This window comes from Dryobates pubescens, chromosome 20, assembly GCF_014839835.1.
Source record: "Dryobates pubescens isolate bDryPub1 chromosome 20, bDryPub1.pri, whole genome shotgun sequence".
NCBI classification, from domain to species: domain Eukaryota; kingdom Metazoa; phylum Chordata; class Aves; order Piciformes; family Picidae; genus Dryobates; species Dryobates pubescens.
Window position 1 is genome coordinate 1,917,707 of NC_071631.1, and position 18,681 is coordinate 1,936,387.

General features: G+C 57.7%; 1 protein-coding gene across 21 annotated transcripts in view; it reads right to left on the reverse strand.

Annotated features, from left to right (window-relative positions):
• MACF1 (microtubule actin crosslinking factor 1) overlaps nucleotides 1–18,681 on the reverse strand; it is a 176,916-nt gene that overhangs the window by 70,891 nt on the left and 87,344 nt on the right. For 19 of the 21 annotated variants that reach the window (XM_054170404.1, XM_054170416.1, XM_054170417.1 and 16 more), the window contains 18 exons: nucleotides 18,198–18,347; nucleotides 17,040–17,255; nucleotides 16,768–16,917; nucleotides 15,032–15,259; nucleotides 12,630–12,779; nucleotides 12,309–12,542; nucleotides 11,447–11,674; nucleotides 10,215–10,721; nucleotides 9,157–9,333; nucleotides 8,559–8,682; nucleotides 8,031–8,239; nucleotides 6,779–7,096; nucleotides 5,878–6,044; nucleotides 4,027–4,183; nucleotides 3,403–3,520; nucleotides 1,973–2,035; nucleotides 976–1,217; nucleotides 393–522 (listed from right to left, as the gene is read on the reverse strand). In XM_054170404.1, coding sequence (XP_054026379.1) covers nucleotides 393–522; nucleotides 976–1,217; nucleotides 1,973–2,035; nucleotides 3,403–3,520; nucleotides 4,027–4,183; nucleotides 5,878–6,044; nucleotides 6,779–7,096; nucleotides 8,031–8,239; nucleotides 8,559–8,682; nucleotides 9,157–9,333; nucleotides 10,215–10,721; nucleotides 11,447–11,674; nucleotides 12,309–12,542; nucleotides 12,630–12,779; nucleotides 15,032–15,259; nucleotides 16,768–16,917; nucleotides 17,040–17,255; nucleotides 18,198–18,347 — 3,568 coding nt within the window. The remainder of the gene's footprint in view (nucleotides 1–392; nucleotides 523–975; nucleotides 1,218–1,972; nucleotides 2,036–3,402; nucleotides 3,521–4,026; nucleotides 4,184–5,877; nucleotides 6,045–6,778; nucleotides 7,097–8,030; nucleotides 8,240–8,558; nucleotides 8,683–9,156; nucleotides 9,334–10,214; nucleotides 10,722–11,446; nucleotides 11,675–12,308; nucleotides 12,543–12,629; nucleotides 12,780–15,031; nucleotides 15,260–16,767; nucleotides 16,918–17,039; nucleotides 17,256–18,197; nucleotides 18,348–18,681) is intronic. The other 2 variants (XM_054170414.1, XM_054170413.1) reach the window with 1 other exon arrangement.

The window sequence follows — 18,681 nt, forward strand, 5'->3', positions numbered from 1 at the left end:
CTTTGGGTTGTCAGTGAGGGGCTGCCTTTGGGTTGTCAGTGAGGGGCTGCCTTTGGGTTGTCAGTGAGGGGCTGCCTTTGGGTTGTCAGTGAGGGGCTGCCTTTGGGTTGTCAGTGTGGGGCTGCCTTTGGGTTGTTCCTCCTTCCCTTCTTTTTTTGAAGTCATTTTAAGGAGGCAAAGCTTTCAACCACGCATCCATCACAGAGCTTTCATCAACCACCACAGTGCTCAGCTCAGGAACACCTTGTGCAGGAGACAGCTGGGAGAGAAGTTTGCTATTTGCTGAATGTTAATGAGAAGTGACTCTGCTCTGCTGTGACTTTGGAATCCCCCCTGCAATCCTGCTCCGCTTCTAACGTGATGGCTCCAGACAGAAAGCCTCAGGCACTCACTCAGGTCCTCCTGCATCTTCTTCCAGTTCGCTGCTTCTGGAGAATCTGGGTATTTCTCCAGCAGGCCAGACAGTGCTTCTTTTACCTTCTGGATCTTCCCTGACTTCTGTTCCAATTCAGCCAAAAATGCCTGGAAAACAAGGATTTGAACTTCTGCAGGCAGAGGGCAAGAGGATGAACTCAGCGAGCAGGAACGAAGCAGCAGCCACAAACTGGAGCTGGACAGTTTCTGATCTTTGCTCTTTAATGAAATCATTTCATTTTATTAGCAATACCCTGAGCTAACTTGGCTCCAAGAGCAGGGAAAGGCTGGGGATTGCTTTCCAGGAGAAGCTGGAGTGACCCAGCAACAAGGGCTCCGAGATCAGCTCCTTCCCTCCTGAGCCAAATGCCTGAAAGCAAAGAGGTGGAGCAGAGCGCATTGGCTCCTGCTCCTCTCACCCCTGCTGGGGAAAGCCCTTCTTTAACCCAGGGCAGATCCTCATCCTGCTCTTCCTAGTCCTGCTGCAACACAGCAGATCTCTGAGGACCTTTGGGGGCAGGTGCTCAGCTCTCCAGCTTTTGGCTCTGGAAGAGGAGTTACCTTGTTGTGCTCAGCCTGGGCTCTCATCGTCTCCGTCTTGGTGGGCGAGGAGGAAGCATCCAGCTCCGACAGCGTCCGCTCCTTCGACTCCAGCCACTTCAGCATGGAGCTGGCCTCCTCCTGCACCTCTTGCATCTTCTCCAGCATGGCTGAGAGCTGCTGCTGGCGCTCCCTCAGCGCCTCCCCAAGGCTCTGGTACTGCCGGCTCACGTCCGACACATCGCACTGGATCTCGGTCAGATCTGTTTCCAAAGAGCAGCTTGAGATGAGCGCCTCTGCCCGTGCTGCCCATCTTAACTGGGGCTAGCAGGCCCTAACCCAGCCCCAGGCAGGCACAACCAGCCAAGCATGAGGAGCAAGAGGCCAGGCTGCTGCCTGTCTGTCTGTCTGCGATGCCGGAGGAGCCCTCCCAGCCTCGCCGCTTATGCCTGCTGACAGTTTGCAAACAAAGCCAATGCCCCCCGTGGCTGTGGGGCTGCTGCAGGCTGAGCAATGTCACTGCCCACGATGCCCACAATGTCACTGCTCACACAGCCCCACTGGAGAACCTGGCACCAAAACCCAAAGCCATTTTCCTGCTCCTATTATCCGGCTGAAGGGGCGAAGGAGCAGCAGCTAAGGGGTGGCAATTAAAAGCCGCTGCTCAAACTGCAGGCTTGGATCCCATCACAGCCCCTCAGAACCAATTAAGTTAATTGCAGGTCTTAAAATGATCTCTCATTTATCAGCTCTTTACACCACCTGACAGGCTGTTGGGTGCTGGCACCCCCCAGAGCTGCCCCTCTCTGTCCTTCAGCCTTGACCTCCACCCTCCATCAGCACCTGGAGCTGCACTGGGGCTGAGAATTCCCAAGGCTCATTTCACTTGTGATGGGGCTGCTGAGGGTGGCACCCTGGGGACATGTCTCTGGTGTCATGGATGGTGATGCACAGACAGAAAGATAAAGGACAGGGAGCTGGCAAGGTGGCCTTGGCACAGAGGGGGCAGCGAGCTCACCTTTGCACGTGTGGTATCCGTTCACGCTGCCTGCTGACCCTCCTGGGGTGGGCAGTGCAGCACCTGAGCAGGACAGACAGACAGAGAGAGGGACAAGACAGACATGTTAGGAATGCAGACAGCAGGTGATGAAGGGTTCTTCATGACAGGGACCACACTGGCCACCTGTGGCATCTCCATGGACCCACCTGCCTGGCACTGCTGAACCCACCCCACTCCATGTGGAGTCTGTTTATTCCTCCTCCTCCTCCCCACACCCTCACCCCTTGGTCCCCTGCAGCTGCTCCTGCCTTGCTGGGCCAGTAGCAGAAGAGCTGAAGCTGCCTGGAGGTGGGCACTTCTCCCAACATCACCCAGAGACCATGGTGGATGTGGACTGGAGTACTGGGGCCCCCTGGTCCTGTCTCCACACCTGGAAAGCTGCTTCCCTGAGCAGGGTTTTGTGAGTTGGAACAGCAAGGGAGGCTGCTGGATGCCTCCCCTGAAGGGATTAACTCTCCTGAAGGGATTAACTCCTCCATATTTTCCTCTTCTTCCAGGATGAAGCTATCTAAACCTGCCTTGATGCATGGACACTCTTTGCCATTGTCCCCTCCTTGGGCACCAGATGTCACAGCCATGTTCACAGCCCATGGAGGACTCATCAGGAACACCAGGAGCTAAATCCTTCCCTTTCCACCCACGCATTTTAACCCTCCCATGGATGTAAGGGGCTGCAGCTTTGGTCACCACACCAGGCTGAGCGTGTGGCTCACCCACAAGAAGCTTCTCCCCACTTCTCTTGGAGCTTTCCCACTGAACTGCTCAACAAGTTAATCCTGCCCAAGCTATCCAAGGCTGGGAACTCGATGAGGAGAGGCCCAGGACTTGCTCTCCCAAGCTGGAAGGCATCTTGGAGCTGGTTTCCAAAGGAACCAGACATCATCTCACTGCTTCACAGACACCAAGCCAAAAAGGAAACTCCTACATCACTTCTGAGTATCCCAGGCCTCAATTCAGACATGAAACCCAAATCCTGGGGGTTGATTAAAACACTCCAGTCCTCAGAAGGCTGAAGCACATCACCGAGAGCCACCTCCAGAAGCTCCCTGTGGGTCTGAGAGGGAGCTCCCATGCTCCATCTGAGCAGTGGTCTGTGTCTCCAGGGTGGGCTCATGGCAGGCATGGAGGAATTCAGGGCTGGTTAAGATGCTACAGCAAATGAAGCCAAGGTGCTGGGCTCTGAGCACTTGGCTGCTGCAGTGATGCAGTGAGCAGCAGTGACTGGAGCACACAGCCAAGCCCCACGCTGCCCAGATCCCCACAGGCCCTCTGAAGTTTGTTTAAGGGGGGAATTAAGTCCATTTCTTGCTTGAGGCAGGCTCAGAGAAGATGCAGTGGTGAGAGCAGAGTGCTGAGGAAGGAGGCAGCAGGAGCAGGGTGGCACTCACCAGCCTTGGGCGAGCTGTCAGGGGCTGTGATCTCCACAATCAGGTTCTCCAGCAGGGTCCCTCTGCGGCCAACCTCCTCCACTTGGGCCCCCTGCCCTTGCCACTCCTCCAGCAGAGCCTGGCCATGGAACCACAGAATCACAGAGCGGTTTGGGTTGGAAGGGACCTTTCACAGTCATCTAAGTCCAACCTTCCCTGTCTAGCAAGGGGAAACACTCAGAGAAATGAGCATGTTTGGGCCTCCCACCCCCAAACTACACCCAGAGCAGCTAGAGGAAAGAAGGGAAACCAGGGAGTGCTCAAGAGGACCTTCACACTGCTTGCCAGGGACCACTGGAGGCACACACAGCAGGGGCTGCAGCCCTGCAGCAAGTAGAAGGGAGCTCCAGGATTCCTGAGACCACAGAAGGGAGCCTGGGATTCCTGAGACCACAGAGGGAATTTCAGGATTCCCAAGACCACAGAGGGGAGCCCAGAATTCCTGGGATCATAAAAGGGCAGCCCAGGATTCCCAAGACCATAAAACACCTCCCAGAGCTCTGCTTCCTGGGATTTACTCCACGTTCCAGCACTTCCACACCAGCTGCCAGCTTTCCCAGTCTGGCTCCAGCTCCCTGTGCCCACCTGGACCTGCTGCCTGCGCTGCTGCAGCTCCTGGGTGCCCAGGGAGGTCTCAGCAGGTGGCATTTTGCCTTCAGTTTCCCTCAGCCACTTCCTCAGGGCCCCGACCAGCTTCCGAAACTCTTCCAGTTGCTGCTGGCAGGAGGATGCATCCTTTTCTCTGGGAGTGAAAGGATTTGGGAGAGTCAGAGCTCGTGCTTTGCCTCCCAATTACCCCCCTGAATGTAGCCCACTTGTGTCTCCAGGAGCTCTCCTTTTTCGCTCTCCTCACTGCACGTTGCTTAGGAACAGCTGAAGTGGTGCCAGCCAAAGCGGGGTGCATGTCCCAGCCTGCCCCTCACTGCTGCCCACACCCCCCACACACATCCAGTGACACTCCTGAGGTCACCCCAGCACCACTGTGGGAGTCAACAGCCATGGAACCACCAGCACCCTGCCCTGGGCTTTGGCCCAGGGGAAGCAAAGCTTTTTTTTGGGAAGACTGAGCTCATTCATGCTGGCCCCAGCCAGCTGCAGCCTAGGGGAGGCCAGGCTGGTTCCCCCCTCCCCCCAGCCCCCCCAGCTCACATCTATTCAAGCCCATCCCAGAGGAACAAGGCAGCCCCCAGTGGGTGCCACCAGCCCCTCTGGCTCATCCTGCCTGGCTGCAGCTGGGAGCAGCCTGCACGAGGCCAGCCAGGGGCAGCCCTCCGAGTGGTGCTGAGCTCCTGGGGATTGTGATGGGACTCATCTGCTTGTCCCCATCACATCCTCTCTGTTCAGCTGGGAGTGTGCAGGTACAGCCTGGGGTGGGGGGGGGACATCCCCCAGGGACACAGCTATCAGAATCATAGAATGCTTTGGGTTGGAAGAGAGCTTTAGAGGACATCCAGTCCAACCCCCCTGCAGGCAGCAGGGACATCTCCAACCAGAGCAGGGTGCTCAGAGCCCCACACAAACTGACCTGGAATGGTGCCAGGATGGGGCATCTCCCACCTCTCTGGGCAACCTGGGCCAGGGTCTCACCACCCTCAGTGTCAAACACTTCTCCCTTCTTTCCAGTCTGAATCTCCCTCTCTTAGTTCAACCCCCCCCACCCCTTGTCCCCAGCTTTCTTATCCTATCTTTAAGTCCTGAAAGGCCACCACAAGGTCTCCCTGGAGCTTTCTCTTCTCCAGGCTGAACAAGCCCAACTCTCTCAGCCTCACCTCACAGCAGGGAGGGCTTCCAGCCCTTGTGTCATTATCATAACCCTCATGTTTTGCATCCCTGCTGCAAGGGGCACACAAGCTCCTGCTGCAGCTCCCCTTTATCCCCACGTGCAGGGAGAATCTGGGGACAGGCTGCTCTGCTGTGTCACCTCCTAGAGAGCTTGGGGCAGGCTCCTGCTCCTGCTCTCCTCCAGCAAGATGCTCTGGGCTGGAGGAGCTGTGGCTGCCCACACAGTGGGAAAGGCAGGCTCCAGGCCTGGCAGCTCCAGGAATGCTTCACAACGCCCCCAGCAAAGGCTTTTTATAAAGCGTCAGCTGCAGAGCTGCCTCTGCTGGGCTGGCAGCAGGCAGGCAGGGCTCACTCCTGCCCCCCACCACGGAAAGGAGAGCTCCACAGGGTCTTGATCTGACTCAGAAGCCACCCCCAAACTCATCTCTGCATTTCCAGTGAGGGTGGGGAGGCACTGGAGCAGGCAGCCCAGGGAGGCTGTGGATGTGCCCTCCCTGGAAGTGTTCCAGGCCAGGCTGGATGAGGCTTTGAGCAGCCTGGGCTGGTGGAGGTGTCCCTGCCCCTGGCAAGGGGGTGGAACTGGATGAGCTTGAAGGTTCCTTCTAACCCAACCTATTCTATGATCTATGAATCCCCCCAGGAAGTGGCACTCACCTCTCTTTTGCCACCTTCTGCAGCTGCAGGAAGTCTTTCTTCAGGCTCTGCAGCTTCTCCTGATGCTGGGAAGTGCTGGGAGCGAAGCCACAGGAGCCCAGCTCTGCAGCCAGGTGCTCCAGGGTGGCCAGGTCCTCCTGGTGCTGCTTCATCTCCAAATTCAGCTCCTGCCAGGACCAAAGGGTGATGCTGACCGTGCCCCCACCAGCAGACTGGGGCAGAGGGGATGAGCTGGACAGTCCTGGCATGGTGGAGAGACCCTCCATGGGCAGCACCATGAATTGCACCAGCACCAAACCGAGTGGCCATGGCTCAGCCCCACCTGCTCCTCCAGCTCTGACTCAGCAAATACCTTAAGCAGCTGCCAGACCAAGTCCCACCACCCCTGGTGCAGGCCACGCAGTGAAGGGGATGGTGGACTCCAGCCCAAGGCAAATCAACCTCCCCCCAGCACAAGTGTCTGGTTTTATGCCAGCTTAGAGCATTCCTGAGGCTGTGGCCAAACCAAGCAGGGCACTTGTAGGAAAGGAGGAGGAGGAGGAATGCCATGCAGCCATGACTGACCACCATGGCCCACAGCATCTCTGAGGCCTTTGTCACATCCTGCACTGCTCCTCCTGCCAGCAGGGTGCTGCTCAGTGAACCCCACAGAGGTTCAACTGCTAAAACTTTGCTATATTTGGTCTGGCCCCACAGAGCCTGGCTGGAGAATCCCTTCCAAACCCCAGCCTGGCTCCAGGGAGATGCCACCAGGCTCCCCGCTGCTGGCAGCAACCTCAGCTGCCCCAGCACAGGTCCTGTGGATCCTGCCAGCCTGGAGCTGTTCCCCAGGACAAACCACTCCAGAAGAGCCCTGCTCCAGAAGCCCAAAGCAGCTGGGGGCCTCTTCCCTGCCCCTCACCTGGATGTGCTGGGAGAAGGCAGCGATGTCCCTGTCCGGCTGGTTGCCCGAGGCCAGCAGCCGCCCTCTGCTCTCCGTGAACTGCTGCAGCTTCTCTGAGAGCTGCTCATAGTGCTCCACCTTGGGGAGGAGACCCTTCAGAGCGTCCTCCCTGTCCTGCTGCTGCTGGCACAGCCTGCCAAAATGCTCTGTCACCTCTGCCAGCTTGCCCTGCAGGGCAGAGGCCGTGGGGCTGTCGGCTGCCTCCATGAACCGCGTCACCATCTCCCGGGTGGCCTCCAGGCAGCTCTTCTGCCTGGCGATGTCCTGCTTCAGCTTCTGTGGGGAGCACACAGACAAAGAGCTGCTCCTGAGCAAAACTGAACAGGTGTGAGGAGGCTGGGCCACCCCTGGGAGCCCTCAGGAAAACCAGAGTTGGGCAAGAATGGTTTTTATCCCAGTTTTCCTTTCTCGTCTCCCCGGCCGGCTCTGCCTTTCCCTGCTGTCTGACTTCCAAGCCCTACTTGTTAGCAAGAAGAATCCTGGGATGGCAGGAGTTGGAAGGGCCCTCTGGAGATCATCCAATCCACCCCCCCTGCTAGAGCAGGGGCAGCCACAGCAGCTTGCCCAGGATCACAATGGGGGTGGGGTTGGAAGCTCTCCAGAGACTCCACAGCCTCTCTGGGCAGCCTGCTCCAGGCCTCCAGCACCCTCACAGCAAAGGTTTTCCTTAAGCTCAAGGGAAAGCTCCTGGATTCTAGTTTGTGGCCATTGCTCCTTGTCCTGTCACTGGGCACAGCTGGAAGGAGTCTGCCCCATCCTCTTGGCCCCCTCCCTTTAGCTCTTGCTGAGCACTAATCAGATCCCCTCTGGGGCTGCCCTTTCCCAGGCTCAACACCCCCAGGGCTCTCAGCCTTTCCTCCTCACAGAGCTGCTCCAGGCCCCTCAGCATCTTTGGAGCTTCTGCTGGACTCTCTCCAGCAGTTCCCTCTCTCCTGAACTGGGGAGCCCAGAACTGGACACAGTGCTCTGGGTGTGACCTGACCAGGGCAGAGCAGAGGGACAGGAGAACCTCCCTTGACCTGCTGGCCAACACCCAAAGAAAGGACATTCCCAACAGGTCCATGCTCAAGGTAATGGAGGTTCTGATCTTTCTTCTTAAGGCTTTTTGGTGCTTTCAGAAGCTTTGTAGCAGCCTCCCAGCAGCTGCCTGTACAGCTCAGGTCCTGCAGTCAGACCTGGCTGAGGTGGGGAGCACAGGGAGCAGCCTTACCGCGCTGGTGGCGAGAGAGTCCTGGATGGAGCTGGAGGAGAGTGTGGCTGGCTGCTCTCTCTCCAGGTTCTTCTCAATCTCAGCCACTGACTGGAGGAGGCTCTCCAGGCTCTCCTGCACGCTCTGAGACTGGGCAACAGATTTCTGCAGCAGGTCTGAGCGTTCAGCCATCTGCTGGGAGAGGCTCTGGAAGCGACTCACGATGGCATCTGCAGAGTCCAGCACAAAGGAGTCAGTGGCAGAGAGCTTCTCACCTGCTGCTCAGGGAGCACCAAGGATCACACCTTTGGCTCCTGCCAAACCCTCTCTGAGGACAAATCCCTGTCCCCAAACTCAGCAGCAAGACAGGGGACACACAAATGGCCAGTCTGGATCCCAGCCCTCCCCATGGGCAAAGCCAAGCCCTGAATCACAGAATCATTACAGCTGGAAGAGACCTCTAAGGTCATCCAGGCCAACCATCAACCCAACACCACCATGGGCACTAAACCATGCCCCCAAGTGCCCTGCTACTGCTTTGCCTTGTACCTGTTGTCTCCTGGATGTGCCTGTGGTCAGGAGCTGGCTCCCCTTGGATCTCCAGCAGGGACCGAGCTGCTTTCTGGAGCTTCTCCACTGGCACCTGATGCTCAGCGAGGTCTCCCTGCAGCTGCTGCTTCGGTGCAAGACAAAACAGAGCCAGTGGTGGCTCCCCTGCACCCACAGGATGCTCAGGGCTCCACTGCAACCCTGCTGATGGATTCTGTTCATTGATCCCCAAATCACTAATAAAAATACTAACATGGGAGGAAGGTCCAACCCTGTGCTGCAGGCAGGGCTGGGTCAGAGGGCCTGGGCAGTCCCAGTGTCCTCATGGAGGAGGAGTGCTTGGGCACTCCATGTCCCACCAGGATGTCTCCTCTGGCAGTCCATGGCCACAGCCCCTGCTCCCTGCTCTGAGCAGCTCTCAGAAGTGTTTGGCTCCACCTGATGTGCAGCACTGGGACCTGCTGAGGTCCAGCTTTGCACTCAGCCAGCCAAACCCCCAAACAGATCAAGCCTCTGTCCTGCTGCTGAGCTCAGAGCAGCAACCAAATTCCCACAGAGGCTCCAGTGCTCCCCAGGAGACCACCCAAGGACCCTGTACCTTAGCACTGGCCAGCTGCTGCTGCAGGACAGCCGGATCTGAGGACACTGCCTCCGAGAGCAGTTTCCCAACAGCAGCTTCGCTTCCCTGCAGCCAGGTCCTGAGCGACTCTGCCACCTCCTGGAACTGCTGGTAGTGATCCAGCAAAGTGCTCAGGTGGGAGCCAAGCTTGGTGCACTGCAAAGGAGCAACCAGATGTAAGGGGAGGATGCACACAAGGCACAGAGCAGCCTGGCAGTGGTGGAGAACACACAGAAACCAGCAAGGAAGGGAAAATGAAACCCCCCAGGCTTGTCAGGTGTGGTAGAGGAAGCACAGGGAGCAACACTCAGACCAGCACCAAGGCTGACGGATGTTACTCCTACCCTGAAGAAGACAATCCTTGTCCTGCATAGAATGGTAGGGGTTGGAAGGGACCTCTGGAGATCACCCAGTCCAACCCCCCTGCCAGAGCAGGGTCACCCAGGGCAGGTCACACAGGAACACAGCCAGGTGGGTCTTGAAAGCCTCCAGAGAAGGAGACTCCACAACCTCTCTGGGCAGCCTGCTCCAGGCCTCCAGCACCCTCACACCAAAGAAGTTTCTCCTCATGTTGAGGTGGAGCTTGCTGGGTTCCAGTTTGTGCCCACTGCCCCTCACCCTGTCACAGGGCACCACTGCCAAGAGCCTGGCCCCTTCTGGACACCCACCCTTTGGGTATCTGTAAACACTGAGCAGATCCCCTCTGGGGCTGCTCTCCTGCAGGCTCCACAGCCCCAGGGTTCTCAGCCTCTCCTCACCACACCGATGTTCCAGTCCCTTAACCATCCTTGCAGCCTCTGTTGGACTCTCCCCAGTCCCTCTTGAACTGGAGAGCCCAGAGCTGGGCACAGTACTGCAGCTGTGGCCTCACCAGGGCAGATCACAGGGGGGGGAGAGCCTGCCTTGCCCTGCTGCCCACGCTCCTCTCGATGCCCCCTGTGATCCCCACGGACGCTCTAAGCCCGGCCAGACCCCAGAGGCGGAGGGCAACAGCAGCCAGGGCTCCCCTCCCAGCCCTGGCAGAGCCCTTCCCGTACCTTGGAGTGCAGCCTGGTGTATCTCTGCGTGGCATCCTCCAGCTTGCTCCTGACCAGGCCGCCAGGCCGGGAGCCGGCGGCGGCTCCCTGCGCGTCCAGCACCTTCTGGCCCGACATGGTGACGAAGCGCAGGTCTCCCTTGTGGGAGATGACATCCTCCGCGAAGCTGCCCTGCCGCAGGAGCAGCTGCTGCAGCGCCGCGGGGTCGCCGCCGCCGCGGGCCATCCCCTCCAGGTCCTGCTCCGCCTGCCGCAGCCAGGCCTCCAACTCTGCGTGGTCCTGCAGGAACTTGCGCAGCTCATCCCGCAGGCCCTGCACCTGCTTCAGCCTGGCCTCCGCCTGCCCCAGCGCGGCCGAGTACTGCTCCTTCAGCCCCGCCAGCCTGCCCTGCAGCCCCTGCCGCTGCTCCCCCGCCAGGCTCCGGCCCTGCCTGGCCAGGAACGCCTGCGCCGACTGCGTGGCCAGGATGATGTCCTGCTGCTGGGACAGCAGCTCCTGGTGCTGGGCCTGGAGAAACAGAGCAAAAGCAAACAAAAGAGAGGGTGGGGAAGGCAGGTGAGGATGTGCTCCTGGCAGGGCTGCCCACCAGCAGCTTCTGCACCCTGCCTGCGGCACCAGCTGTGGGGAACGCCCCGGGGCTGGGACAGGCAGGAGAGAAAGCTCTTCTCTGAGCATCACGGGAAGCTTCTCTCCTTACTCTGGTTGTACCATGCCATGGCAGCCACCCACCCACCAAGGTGGAGGAGGGGTCCTCCAGGAAGCCAGGCAGGGGGGACTCCTGGATAGACAATCCCCCTGAACATTTCAGAGGCCAGATCCAAGCTGTTTGGGGATCTTCTCCATGCTTATCAATATCTAAAGGGTGGGGGGCAAGAGGCTGGGGCCAGATCCTTCTCAGTGGTGCCCAGGGATAGGACAAGGGGCAAGGGGCACAAACTGGAACCCAGGAGGTTCCATCTGAACAGGAGGTGAAACTTTGTTGTGAGGGAGCTGGAGCCCTGGAGCAGGCTGCCCAGAGATGTTAGGAGTCTCCTCTGGAGAGCTTCCAACCCCCCCTGGCCATTGTGGTCCTGGACAAGCCTCTGTGGGTGCCCTGCTATAGGACAGGGCTCAGGCTGGGTGAGCTCCAGAGGTTCCTTCCAGCTCCCACTCTGCTGGGATGCTGTAACAGCACATCCAGCAGCCAGGCTCAGTGCACAAGGCAGAAAGAAGGACAAGGTGCTGCTCCTGACCTTCAGCCTCTCATACTCCTCATCCAGGCTCTCTGCAGCACTGTCTGCTCCCACAGTGTGGCTGTCAGGGACATCCTGAGTGCCTGTCCCCGCTTGTGTCCCTGGGGCTCGCTCCATGGGATGTGGTCTGTACTCTGGGAGCTCTCCCTTCTGCTCCAGGGATGCCACCCAGCTCAAAAGGGAATCAATTTTGTTGCTGTTCTCCTCCAGCTCCTTGGCAGCTTTCACCTGCAAGCAGAAAGGCTCCAGATCAGAACCACCCATTTTATTCACGCTCAGCAAAGGGCTGCACAGGGGAGGGAGACAAAAACCAACAGAAACAACCAACCCCAAACAGATTTCCAGCCCCAGCAAACACCTGAGACACTCACAGACCTTCAGACCACTTTGTGGCTCTCTGGGAAAGGTGCAAAGAAGCTGGGAATAAAGACTCAGCTTCTGCTCTGCTGCATCCCTCACCCCCATGCAGCCTTGGGGGTCTGCACCTCACAGGGCTGGGACTCCACACAGGCTTTCACCATCAGCATGTGGAGGTGCCCAGTGCTCACACCCCCACCGAAGGCCAGCCCAAAGGCAGAGCCAGGTGTGTTCTACTCTCCCATTTCCTGCTTTAGCAGAGGGCTCGGACCAGATGATCTCCAGAGGTCCCTTCCAACCCCCACCGTGCTGGGACTCCTCCACAACCAGCTCAAGTGTGGCTGCAGCTCTCTGGAGAGGACACAGCATCAGTGTCCCACCTCACCCAGGGGACAGAGAGGGACAGCAAACCTCTTTACACCACATCACCCAGCTGAACACCAGGGCTGGACCTCAGTGTCCACCTCAAGCAGGCCCCCTGGGGCTGCAGCTCTTCACATATTACCTTTTCAGTCTCCTGCTGCACTGCAGCACTCACAGCATCCTCCAGCTCCTTCTGGGCCACCTCTGTCCTCTCCTGCAAGGACTGGTACTGCTCCTTGGCACGCTGGAGCCTCTCCTGCAGCGCTGCCAGCTCGCCAGGCTCCATCTTTGCCTTGTTCTCCTCCAGAAACTCCTCTGTGCTCCTGAGCAGGCTGGCGAAGGAGGCAGCTCGGCTCTGCAGGCTCCTCTGCAGCTCCTGGGCAGAGGATGCTGTCAGGCTCTGTGCACTCCCCCCACACCTCTGCCCCTCCCAGCCCACCCCCTGGTTTTCAAAGGCACTGACCTTCACATCACTTTGCCTCTGCTGCAGGGTGGACAGGTCCCCTTGGCTGGCTGCTCTCTGCTGCTCTGCCAAGGTGTCCTCTGCCTGGCAGAGCCAGCGGCTGAGCTCGGCCAGGCTCTGGGCCCGGGCTGCCTGCTGCTCCTGCAGCGTCTGCGGGCAGAGGGAAGGGGAGAGGGCACGGTTAGAGCCAGTGCTGCACCTCCAGGCACACATGTGGCTGAAAGGCAAGGTGAGAGGTTACAGCTGCAGCACCTCCCTGAGGAGGAGGAGGATGCAGCACAGAAACAGTTTTGGCAGCTCTCCAGGTGCTCCTTCTCCCCTGCCAGGCTCGCTGGAGGCAGGAGTGGGGCTGAGGTGCTGAGTCCTGGCCGAGCAGCAGCTGCTCCCTGCAGGGCTGCCACCATCCAGGCAGGTTTCTCTGTGAGAAGCCTGTTGAGCTCCAACGTGGAGCTACACTCCAGGTCCTGCTGTCCTCTACCAGGAGAGCTCAGCCAGAAGTTTCTGTGCCTTACAAAGCTTAAAACAGCGACAGAAACTCATCTGAGGGAGAGGTGACAACAGCCTGAGGTCAGGGCAGCACCACCCCCGAGCCCCCAAACAACCTAGAGAGGCTGGGCTTTGGATCCTGGTGTTGGAGAGGGAACCCAGGAGAGAGAAAAAGGTTTCTGTAGCTGATCCAGCTCCTCCCTCCTGCTGCCAGAGCACAACACAGAAGCCACTTTGAGCAATTGAGCATGATGTGACCTGAGAGTCCCTGCAAGGTCTCTGCTCCCCTTTCCCAGGGGGAGGTAAAGGCCTTGGGGTTGGTTTATTATTGATTCTCGAGTTTTCCCTGGGCATTTCAGCAAGGTGATGTTGAGACTTGTGCCAAAACCAACAACCACTGTGCTTGTTTCTCCCAAGTCATAAGGAAACAACCAAAAAAACCCCAAACAACAGAAGCAAAATTGCAAGAGCCTTCCTAAGAGCTCTTCAGCTGCAAAGCGAGTTCCTCCTGGGTTAGGATGGACAATCTGAAAAGGCAAAGCAAACTGGTTAATAACCACACAAACACACACTCCAGAGAGGACAGGCAAGAGTTAACAGACAGCAATTGTTAATCAAAACCACACTAATCCCTGTCCTGACTAAGAGGATCCATGCAGGGATGAGTGCTGCAGCCAGGCAGCAGAGAGAGGAGGACTTGGGGTTATTCAGCCTGGAGAAGAGAAGGCTCCAGGGGGACCTTAGAGCAGCCTTCCAGTACCTGAAAGGGACCTACAAGGAAGCTGGGGAGGGGCTCTTGACAAGGGCTTGTAGTGACAGGACAAGGGGGAACAGATTGAGGCTTGGGGAGGGGAGATTGAGACTGGAGATTAGGAAGAAATTCTTCCCAGTGAGGCTGGGGAGACACTGGCAGAGGTTGCCCAGGGAGGCTGTGAATGTCCCCTCCCTGGAGGTGTTCAGGGCCAGGCCTTGAGCAACCTGGGCTGGTGGGAGGTGTCCCTGCCAGGGGGAGTGGGAAATGGATGATCTTTGAGGTCCCTTCCAACCCAAACCATTCTATGATTCTATGACTGTGTTTTCGCAGCTGCATCATCAGCTGCCTCTCTGGGACAGCAAAACCTCAGCTGTGCAGTGGAAATTCCATCTCAGCATGAGGAAAAACTTCATTACTGTGAGGGCAACAGAGCCCTGGAGCAGGCTGCCCAGAGAGGTTGTGGAGTCTGCTTCTCCAGAGATCTTCACAACCTGCTCTGATGTGTTCCTGTGCGACCTGCCCTAAGCGCTCTTGATTTGCAGGGGCTTGGTGGTCTCTGGAGGTCCCTTCCAACCCCTAACATTCTGTGATTCTACTCAACAAGACATTGGAGATTAGGAACAATTTCTTTGCTGCAGGAGTGGTCAGGGATTGGCACAGGCTGCCCAGGGAGGTGGTGGAGTCCCCAGCCCTGGAGGGGTTCAAGAAACCTGTGGCCATGGCACTCTGGGACTTGGTTTGCTGGCCAGGGGAGGGTTGGGTTGATGGTTGGCCTGGATGACCTTAGAGGGCTTTTCCAACCAAAACAACTCTGTGATTAAAACTGCCAGGTGTCTGGGGTGGTCCCTCTGCACTGGGATCTGCTGGTGGGCTTACAGGGACCAAGGTTTATTCCACCCAGCAGCCTGAAGAGACTCAATGGCCACCAGACAACTGCCGAGGTGCACTACCCAGAGCTCAGCAGGGCTCTGGCTTTGGGGAGGAAAGGGACTTTGCACCTGGCAAGTTAGATGGTAGAAGAAGATGACAGACTTCAGATGTGCAAGGAGAAGTCATGGACTGTGAGTGGCATGCAGCTGGAATCCCAGCCAGGAGGTGTGGTGGCCGGGAAGCGCTTCAGCCAGCAAACCGCAGCCAGCGGCAGAGGTCTCACAACCTTCACCTGCTCTGTCTGCTCCACTTGCCGGAGGCAGAGCTGCAGCACCTCCAGCCGAGCTGTCACCCGCTCTGACAGGTCCCTGAAAGCCTTCTGCAGCTCGTTCAGCAACCTCAGCAGCTGCCTGCTCTGCTGAGGGCTCAGGTCCTGGGCGTGCTCCGAGATGAGGAATTGGATGTCGAAGGCAGTGGCCTCCAGCTGGGACTTGGTGTCGGCCAGAGGCTCCTTCAGCTCCTAGGAAGGAGAGGAGAAGACCTGTCAGGCACAGTGACTCTGCAGTCAGTGTAAAGCTGCCTCCATGGCTGCTGTGGATATGCTTTTAGGGGAGTTTTGTCAAACTTTAGCCCAGTGCTTTTGCCTATTGAATGGTTGGAGCTCCTCTCCCCTTGCCAAGCTGTGAAGTGGCAGCTGGAAGCAGCCTGACCTGCCTGCACAGCCAGGCTCAGATGGGACACATGGATGGGTGCTCCAGACAAGAGCTTTGGCACCAGAATGATGAATTCCAGAACTCCCAAATGCTCCCAGAAGCACCCTCAGCATCGAGCTCACAGCATCTCACCAAGGCAATTATCCAACTCTCCTCCAGCACCTCACCAAAAGGTTGCTTGGACCAAGCATGCAGGGTGTGAAGATGACCCAGAGCTATCAGCAGCTCCATCCAGTCCAACCCTCAAAGCCTCCAATCCCCTGACTTCAATGCCAAGGTGCTACCAGCCAACAGGAGATGCTGATTCTACAAACTGACCAAATCTTGAGAGCTGAATAAATGTTCCTGGGCTCCTCACACAGCTGATGGAGAGGCTGCACAGAGAGGTGGTGGAGCCTCCATCTCCAGAGCCATTCCAAACCTGCCTGGCCACTGTCCTGTGCAACCTGCTCTAGGTGAACCTGCTCTGGCCAGGGGGTTGGACTCAGTGATCTCCAGAAATCCCTCCCCACACTTGAAGGTGTCCAGAGAAGGGCAACAAGGCTGGGGAGGGGTCTGGAGCACAGCCCTGTGAGGAGAGGCTGAGGGAGCTGGGGTTGCTTAGCCTGGAGAAGAGGAGGCTCAGGGGAGACCTTCTTGCTCTCTACAACTCCCTGAAGAGAGGTTGTAGCCAGGTGGAGCTTGGTCTCTTCTCCCAGGCAACCACCAACAGAACAAGAGGACACAGTCTCAAGCTGTGCCAGGGGTGGTTTAGGCTGGAGGTGAGGAAGAAGCTCTCCCCAGAAAGAGTAATTGGCCATTGGGATGTGCTGCCCAGGGAGGTGGTGGAGTCACCATCCCTGGAGGTGTTCAAGAAAGGCTTGGATGTGGCACTTGGAGCCATGGTTTGGTTGTCAGGAGGTGTCAGGCAATAGGTACTAGGTTGGACTTGATGCTCTCTGAGGTCTTTCCAACCTGGCTGATGCTATGATTCCATGAAAGCAGGGCAGACGTGATGGAGGAAGCTCTCAGAGCCCCCATGGAGCAAGCAGCTCTCTCCTCAACACCTCAGAAGCTGATGGAGGAATCCTCCCCAGCTGCCCAGCCCTCTGCACACCCCTGGCACCGGAGCCTGCTCCTCCGGCAGCCGAAGCTTTGTGCGTTGCACTAACAAAGGACTTCGGAGCAAGTACAAGACCGTCGCTCCTGCTGCAGCAAAGGATAAAGGCAAACCCTTGGCATGCTCCAAGAGGGAAATCAGGATTAAAAGCTTCTCCTCCATGCAGAGAACAGCAGCTCCATCAGCCAGGAGGATTGGGGGCATTGCCATGGTTACCTTGTAGCGTTGCAGGCAGCGACTCAAGCTGCCGGCGTCGGGCGCGGGCTGGGAATCGGCGGCATCCAGGGACCCAGCGGTGCCAGAGACCCAACCCAGCAGCTCCTGGAGTTTATCCTGGAGAGCTTCGTGGTGTGCCAAGATTTTAGCCTTAAAAAGAACCCCAAACCCAGAAAAGGCAGCATTAAAAGAAGGAGCAGAGCGCTCCGAGGAGCACGTTGGGACGCTTAGGGGGACAGCAGGGGCAGGGTGAGGACGGTTCCCGGCTCTACCTTTTCAGCTTCTGCTGCCCCACGAAGGTTTTGCAGCCTGGACTCCAGGATATCACTTGCAGAACTCAGAGACTTCTGGAGGTTCTTGGCATCCTTCTCCAAAGCCTTCAGTAATTGCTCAGGGACTTCTTCGGGGGGGTTGGCCACGATCCACTTCACGGCATCCAACTCCTGATTCACTGGGAAGCTCAGCTCCTGCAGCTCCGCTCCCAGGGCCTGAGGCAAGACAGCATCCTCATGGCTAAGGGAAGCTGACTTCATCCTCCCACTGCCAAAGCTGAGGAAAGCTTTTGGAGCCCCAGCTCCCAACGCTGTGTCTATCTGCTAGAACAATTCATCACCATCCTCCAGCCCTGCTCAGCTGCCAGCACTCGCCTGCCTGGCTGCAGGCTGTAAAACGCATTCCAGCCAAGCTTAGGTTATTGTCTAAGCAGGGAGGAGAAGGTGAGCCAGAGGCAGTGTCAGAGCAGGAGGGATGGGGTTTGCAGAGCAGTGCCTCTTAAACCTGAGACTGCCCCCCCTGGATGGCTCCCAGAAGGGGAGGAGGAGGTACAGGGGCTGTGCATGAATCACAGAGACAGAGTGGGAAGGGTCAGAAGGGACCTCTGGACATCATCCAGTCCAACCCCCCTGCTCCAGCAGGGCACCCACAGCAGCTTGCAGTGTCCAGATGGGTTTGGAATCTCCCCAGAGATGGAGACTCCATAACCTCTCTGGGCAGCCTGCTCCAGGGCTCCAGCACTCTCATGGCTCCTTAGCTTTAAGTCCAACTTCCTGGGTTCCAGTTTGTGTCCTTTGCTCTATCACTGAGGACCACTGAGGAGAGCCCAGCCCCACCCTCTTGTCCCCCACTCTTTAGCTCCTGCATTGATAGATCCCCTCTGGGACTGTTGTTCAATACCCCCAGGGCTCTCAGCCTGTGCTCCTCACAGAGCTGTTCCAGGGCCCCTCAGCATCTTTGGAGCCTCTGCTGGACTCTCTCCAGCAGTTCCCTGTCTCTTGAACTGAGGAACCCAGAACTGGCCACAATGCTCCATGTGTGGCCTGACCAGGGCAGAGTAGCAGGGCAGGAAACCTCCCTTGAGCTGCTGGCCACAGTGGGGAGAGGAGGGACGAGCTCTGCCCTGCCCAACAGCAGCCTGGCCCAGCCTGGCTCACCTCTGCCTGGCGCAGCAGGTCCTGCAGAGCTGCCAGGTTCTGCTCCACTGGCTGCACCCTTTGGATCCTCATCTCCACGTCTCGCAGCATGGAGAGGTAGGAGACCAGCTTCTCATCGTGCTCCAGGCACATCTTCTTGCTGAACATCACCTGCACAGCCCAAAGAGCAAGCCCAAACCCCATCTTGAGACAGAAAACAAAAGGATTCCACAGGACTTTGTTTTGTTTCCAAGAAGAACTCTGCTCCCAGCATTCCATCTCAGGGACTTTCCACTCACCAGCCTTATCTCCAAGATTTACTACAGGAAAAACAAAACAACACCCAGCTCCTTCCCCCCCACCCCCAACATCAGCTCAGAATTGGCAGGAGACCTCTGGGCTTGCAATAGAAGTGCCAAGAAACCACCAACCCCAAAGCCCTGCTTCTGAGTCACTTAGAAACAATGCTCCAGCAGACAGAAGCCACAGCTAAGCCCTGAGAGTG